At 44.6% G+C, this 7,226-nt stretch overlaps 1 protein-coding gene across 1 annotated transcript in view; it reads left to right on the top strand.

The window, feature by feature from the left end:
- LOC147628692 (COP9 signalosome complex subunit 3-like) overlaps positions 1-6,976 on the top strand; it is a 114,830-nt gene extending 107,854 nt beyond the window's left edge. Inside the window, exons 6-11 of the mRNA XM_086813906.1 lie at positions 3,886-3,948; positions 4,049-4,138; positions 5,572-5,730; positions 5,873-5,994; positions 6,241-6,313; positions 6,408-6,976. Of these exons, the coding sequence (XP_086670032.1) occupies positions 3,886-3,948; positions 4,049-4,138; positions 5,572-5,730; positions 5,873-5,994; positions 6,241-6,313; positions 6,408-6,482 (582 nt within the window). The 3' untranslated portion in view covers positions 6,483-6,976. The remainder of the gene's footprint in view (positions 1-3,885; positions 3,949-4,048; positions 4,139-5,571; positions 5,731-5,872; positions 5,995-6,240; positions 6,314-6,407) is intronic.
- The last annotated feature ends 250 nt before the right edge of the window (positions 6,977-7,226 follow it).

Below are 7,226 nucleotides of genomic sequence, written 5' to 3'. Positions count from 1 at the left end.
AGTTCAACACCTACTATTGAGCACTGATGATGTTAGTGGGGATGTCGTAGTATCTAGTCCATACCATGCACAATGGAGTTGATAGTTATATAGTCTTGTGGGTTGACTACCATGAGTATTTAACATGCACGTTCCTAAAAGGTGGATTTGGGCATGTTCTTGGATTCATCTATACACACACACACACACACACACACACACACACACACACACACACATACATGTACATACATATATGTATATGTATACATATATGTATATATGTATATATTGTAAAAAACATGAACGTACTTAAAGTACTTATCTCGATGCGTTCTTTACGTAATACTCGTACCGTACCGGACAGTACCTAAAGTACTCAACCACTATGGTCCCCACACCGGCGGGTTAGCTCCATAGGTTGTATGATGATGGTCCCACTTTGTATCATATGGCTCGGATTTGACATTCTGAGCTCATAGCTCTAGTCTCTATTTTCTTTTGTACCATGATGAGATTACATGGACACTATTGTATGACTTCTGGTCTCATAGACCCTCTGGGTCTTTTGAAGACGTTTAATATAACTTTCTCTCTCTGGGCACAATGATATTAGAAGGCAACCTGGTGGGGAAACCCTCGCATAGGGCCCTCTTAAACATATGAACTAGAAGTGGAGCCAATACATCCCTCGCATGTGAGAAGTGCTCGGCAATCAGCCCGTCATGATGATGTGTTCTCCCATTCTGCATCCTGTCAATGGCATCTCTCACCATGCTCAAGTGGAAGGATGAGGAGTGGGGGGTTGGGGGGGGGTGGGAGGCTCAGGAGGGTGGGGAAGAAGTGGTTGTCCGGGGACGTGGTAAAGGGAGGTGGCATATGCATGCCATATGTCAGGTGAGGTGATCGGGGTTGCTGGACGATGATCTTGGAAGAGCCTTTAGGCTCGTTGATTTTTTGTGTATTTACCCATATAGTCCTAGTTCTTGTACCCGGAGAGCACTCCATGTTGGTATGCAGGAAAGAGAAAACTCACATTGGTAAGAGAAAGGAAAGAGAGAGATGGGGCCCAAATGGGCTGCCTTGCTGCCTTGGGGCCTGATTGAAGGGTGGGCGGGTACAATAGAGCCACAATTGGGTGGGTACAGGGGAGCCACAATACAGAGAATGGCGGGCGGCGGAGCTGTTGGGCGGAGGCCACAAAATAGAGAATGGCGGGCAGGCGAGTACAGAGAATGGTAAGAGAGAGAGGAGGGGCAGCGAAGAGAGAGAAAGAGGTGACGAAGAGAGAGAGAGAGAGAGACAGCGAAGAGAGAGGAGGGGGGGAGAGAGAGGCAGCGAAGAGAGTACGATGGAAGTACACAATGTTGCACGACTCAGGTGACCCCATGGATCCCGGTAACTACAAGACTACTATGATTGGTCACATATTGGCCAAGATTTATGGATCAATCGTGGAGCATGAGCTCAGCAGATGGTTGGAGGAGCAAAGACTCAGAGCACCAGGGAAGGCAGGTTTCCGGAGAGGGCACTCCACACTAGACCATATCTTCACATCACGGGGTGTCATTGAGGAGGGGAGAGCACATGGGCACTGGATATACTGCTTCTTTGTGGATTCCCGCAAGGCTTTTGACAGAGTCCCATGGGCCAGATTGATGAGGAGACTGCAGGACATGGGAGTACCGACATAGATGCTTTTGGGGATCCTCACACTATAAGTCTGTCATTGGCAGAGTGCGGGCCCTAGGGGGGGGGGTGAGAGGACATACATAGCACTATCGGGGTGAAACATGGCTGTCCCTTATCTCCCACTCTATTTGGGCTTTACATTGATGAGGTGTTTGACTACATAGACAGACACGGAGGTCCAGGAGCACTTTTGGCAGGAGTTTTGATACCCATTCTATTGTATACAGATGACATTGTCCTCATTTCTGACTCACCAGAGGGGCTGCAGAGACACTTGGATGCATTATAGGCCTTTTGCAAGGATCGGGACCTCACCGTAAACCTTGGGAAGACCAAGGTTATGACCTTTAACACCTCCTCAAAGTGGATACGCAGATTTGCACAACAGCTTACATATAGTGGGAAGCCACTGGAGCATGTGACCTCTTATGTATACCTTGGGATCACTTTTACTGGGCCGTGTTTCGCTATGCGGATGGCAACCGAAACCAGATTGATGCGTGACTATGCAGCCTTGGGCTCACTTGAGAGGAAGTGCTCACAGATACAATTTCAGGAGCCGAGGATGAAGCTTTGGCTATTTGACACATCAGTCACACCCGCACTACTATCCGATTTGGGGTCCTAGTTTATACCACAAGAGGAGACTGAGGGAGGAGCCAACTGAGATGGACATAGAGGATGTATATGATGGGTGGAATCCAATGGAGAGGCCACTAGTGATGCTGGTCTCACACATGATTAGAAGTAAGCCGTTAGTGCCACACGAGATTGTGCGGGCAGAGATAGGGGCTGCACCGATTGTGACACAGGCTATTTTCCAGATAGTGTCATAGTGGCATAGATTATGGGAGCTCCCACCAGACAGATACCCTAGGCTCGCCCTAGAGTCCTCGAGACAGTTGGCCCTAGACGAAGACGTGCAGTGTTGGTATGCTTAAGTGAGCTCATGGTTTGGTATGCATGGCATGTAGATGGACGCACTCCCTCCATTCCAGTATAGCATGGAGGCGCCCTCCTTTGCTCTCAGTCGCACAGAGCTGAATAGGGTCATCCGGAAGGACATCGTGAGACTGGATACTCAGATGACTTAGCACCCACCCGTCCAATCCTTTGGGACGAAGGTGGCCTTTTAGAGGGACCATTTTCTTCGCCTGAGAGAGGACAACCTCATCACACGCCCATACTACATGGATACACATCTGTCATTTGGGGTGCGATGTGCGATTGAACAGATCCGCACCTCATCCCATCAGTTGAGAGTGGAGACAGCCAGATATGGGCCGAGGGCAACTGCATTAGAGGACATGATATGTCAGCTTTGTTACATAGAGCCTGAGATAGAGGCCCACTATGTATGGAGATGCCGAGTATACCATCAGATTAGGGAGAGGTTCCACTACCATCTTCCGATGTGGATTTGGACCACTTTCTAGGATCATGGATTTCCTAGACCAGAGATGCTTGGGATTTTTCCTCTTGGAGCTTCGCAGATGCAGGGAGTCTCTTTTGCGGCGTAGACCAGCGGTACCCGTCAGAGGACTAGTACACCCGACTTCTTCTAGACTAGAGTGACGAGGGCAGATTCACCCACTACACCCGGCCTTTGGGCTGATGCGGGAGCTCGGCCGATCGGCCGAGAGGAGTGACACTAGACAGAGCCATTGAGCTATGCAGAGCCCGACACCCTCGACCTCGGGGTCCCCGCGTCACTACAAGAGGATTAGAGCCATCATGTCCCGCCACCACAAGACTTTCTTCTGCCGGCCCAGCTTTACTACATTGGGTGTCATGTTTCAGCGTCCTATGCGGGATATTTTAGGATGATATGAGAGCTTGCACGCTTTTTGTTTTGGGATCAGATCTGACATTTCAGCTCTTATTACTTTCTTTGATTTTTATTTTTAGTACCCGTGATGATTTATTCCATGGACATGATGTAACCTTTTGGTCTTATCAGTCATTTTGGCCCTTCATAGACGTTAATACAACTTTCTCTCTCTCTCTCTCTCCTGCCCACAAGTGAGGTCTCTATGTTTGTCCACACGCATCACTACCATATATATGGCTACATATTCAAATCTCCACTTCTTGCACCCATTGTTACTCCCATTTTCACAATAATCCTAGCACACGCTGTTGTCTTGGAAGTATATTTGTTGTTTGATGGCTATTTATGGTTGTTGATATCCAAGCCTTATATCTGTACTGCAGGTTCCAGCTTTCCCAAAGTATACACCAACAGTATCTCAAAGATATCTAAAAACATGCTCTCAGGTTGCACATGAGTTTTCAAGCATCAACCTTCCAACTTTTGTTGGTAATGCTAGTCCAATGTATCTGCTCATTTGTGTGGATGTTGTTTGGTACTGCACAGGATTATTTGGAACTTGTGAACTGCTTCAATAGCAGAAATATAGCTGATCTGCAACGCTGCGTTGGATCTCACGAAGAACTGTTCAAAAAGGTGAGCATCAAAATGTTATCCATTTCTGAGCAGTTTTTGAGTTCCATTATACATTTTTGGTTTTCGACCATTGTTTTTATCTTCAGTTGCTAGGTCTTCTCTCCCTGCTTTGTCTGGGACCATCTACATGTTATAGCTTAGATGCAGTTCCAGCTATTTTTGGAGTGAAGTTTTTTTTTTTTGGGGAACAATAATTATATATATTTATATCAACATGTCAAAACTGCCATTTACAACAAGTCCTTTTAGACTACTAACACATCACTTCTACTCCCAGTCTCTATTAAGTAGATCACATATTAGATCCCACCTCTCATCCTCCCATACATCTCCCAAGATATGTGGTAGCCCAACTGCATACAAGCCACTGACAAAGTGTCAGAAGTGCAACCCTTGGGAGTCTGCTCTTCAAAGTAGTCACCCTTAGTCCAAACTTTCACCACCGGTCTCCTGCCCAAAGGGTTTTCAATAAGGCCAGGAAGGTATGCACTGGTTGCTTCTCCTTTTGGTACTACCTTTTAGTTTTGGGCCCAAATTTAGGATATTTGATCTTCACATCTTTCCTAAGTGTACACCTGCCACAAATGAGCAACTGTCAGGGTACCCTAGTATGTGTTAATATCCCATCAACCGGGGCAGGCATCAACTAATCCCTGCCTGTAATACTTGGACTGACTCGGCAAACAAGTTATCATTCAGCTTATTTATATAATATACAGACCACAATAGTGCACACATTTGAACATCATCTCTGACACATCTATCCCCTGACTAGGCCCTTTATTAAATATCAGCAAATTCCTGGAGTTCCAAATCCCCAACAGACAATATCTTACAATACAAAATATTAGATCAATGCCTTCTCCCCCATCAGTCAGTCTCCCTAGTAACCAGTCTCCCCAAAATCCTTCGACCCCCAAGCTCCCATCCACCCATTTGCCTATCCTACCCCAAAACCCTTTTATTGCAGGACAATCCCAAGAGGCATGCTTGCCATCTTCAATTTGATGATTAGCATCTGGGACATACTCCAACAGTGAAATTCCTTTGAAGCAGTTTGAACCCAAGAGGTATAGCCAATATACATACTCTCAGATTGAAGTTCTATGAATAAATGTTTTTCCAAGTCACTACAATGTCAGCTAGGCATAATGTTCAATGAGCTATGTAAAAGATAAATATCACATATAATATTTGCATCATGTGACCTGGGCTACATTATCATGGTGACTTGCTGAAGTTGCCATGAAAGCACTCGGTGCTGCTAATCTAGCGTCTTTATAATTGGACCACTGTGGGTTGTACATTAGTCTGTCTGGACATCAGCCTTGCAATATACAGCAGACCTATTCACCCTGTATGTGTGTTGTTTTGTTTGTTATTGCTCGTGTGCCAATGTTATAAAGTCCTCTCAATCTTTCTTGTGTGTTCAGGATAGCAATTTGGGCTTGGTGAAGCAAGTCGTGTCTTCACTGTATAAACGGAACATACAGAGGCTGACTCAGACATTTGTGACACTGTCACTTCAAGATATTGCAAATACGGTTCAGCTAGAAAGCTCAAAGGAAGCCGAGTTATACATCTTACGCATGGTATGTGTAGTCTAGTGACGAATCTTACCTCTTCCTATTTTGATGCACACTTCACATCTTCAGCTCTATGAGTAAAAGTTGTATTACCAATACTTAATCACATAATTAATCTTGAGCTAAGTTGCATTATCAATGCTTCAAGATCCAAGAGGGTGAGATTTTTGCCACCATCAATCAGAAGGATGGGATGGTCTGTTTTCATGAAGATCCTGAGCAGTACAAGACAAGAGAGATAACTCAAACATTGGACTCGAAAATAAGACAGTAAGTCAACTGTCAAATAAAGCACGGTTTGCCAAGTAACTTAGCACCATTTGTCTTCAGCTGCTGCTGCTCTTTTCCAGTAGCTAAGCTTTGTAATTGTTTGAATCATTTGTCTATTATAGGAGTAGACTCTCATGGAATCAAGATTGCACGTTGGTTTTTGGGAAATTACCTTACTTCCCATTCGTTTATGTCTGTCATAATAAGTTGGCATACATTAACAAGTTTCTGCTATCTGATCTGCAGAATAATGTCACTTGAAAAGAAAGTTACTTCCATGGATGAGCAGATCTCTTGTGACCATGCCTACTTGAGCAGGGTTTGTTTCTCTTTGCCACACTACCAATGAATGATTTTTAGTGGTGTTGTGCATCAACATAGGTTTGACATTGTGCTGCTTCTTGTATTGACAGATCGGAAGAGATCGCTCACGGTATGACTTGGAGGATTTCGACCTTGTCCCCCAGAAAATGTTTCAGAATGTGTAGCTCTTGTACCAGATCTTTCAGAGGCCTTTTTTTTGCATCGGCGGTTGTGTCTTGAGAGCTCTGAAATGGGCAATCGTGCTTGTGGGTGACCGTCCATGTTCCATTGCAGGATAGGCAACTTAATATTCGTACTCTTCAGAGGCTTTGCTGGCTGCAGTTTTAAAATGCGAATTCAGAGCAGCTGTATGCATTTCTTGGGGTATCTATGCGTTATTGCTACATGTGGATAAAGGTCTAGTTTTTGGAGAACTAGAGGGTACACAAAATAGTCTAGTTTCCATGTAAGGTACATGCCAAAGTTATTTTCCTAATGGCGTGAATTTTGAGGGTGTAATAGGTGCTTATTGGACAGATCAATGGAACAGTTGGATTACCAGAAATTGGAAGGCAAGAAAGGGGTGGGAATCACGTATTTATCACGATTTCTCGTAATTTTGCCTTAATACTACATGAAATTAGGTTAATGCATTTCTCCTGATGAATTTCCTGCGTTATTGTCTGTATTATTTCGTACTCGTTCAGAGTTAATAAATGTAAATGTCCTTTAAAGAAAGGGTTATTTGATATGTATATTTAGACAAATTATTTGATATGTATTAATTAAATGCCACTGATGTTACTTAATTAATACAACCTTAGATCCTTAGATGATGAGTTTCCTCCACTCCCACTCCCACTCCCACTCCCTCGCTCCTCCTCTCTCGCCCTCCCTCTACTCGTTGAGTGAGCCCTTTGAGGCTTTTG

The sequence above is a fragment of the Cibotium barometz genome, chromosome 19 (genome assembly GCF_041138505.1).
Source record: "Cibotium barometz isolate CiBa-2024 chromosome 19, ASM4113850v1, whole genome shotgun sequence".
Lineage (NCBI taxonomy): Eukaryota > Viridiplantae > Streptophyta > Polypodiopsida > Cyatheales > Cibotiaceae > Cibotium > Cibotium barometz.
This window is presented reverse-complemented; position numbering and strand designations above follow the sequence as displayed.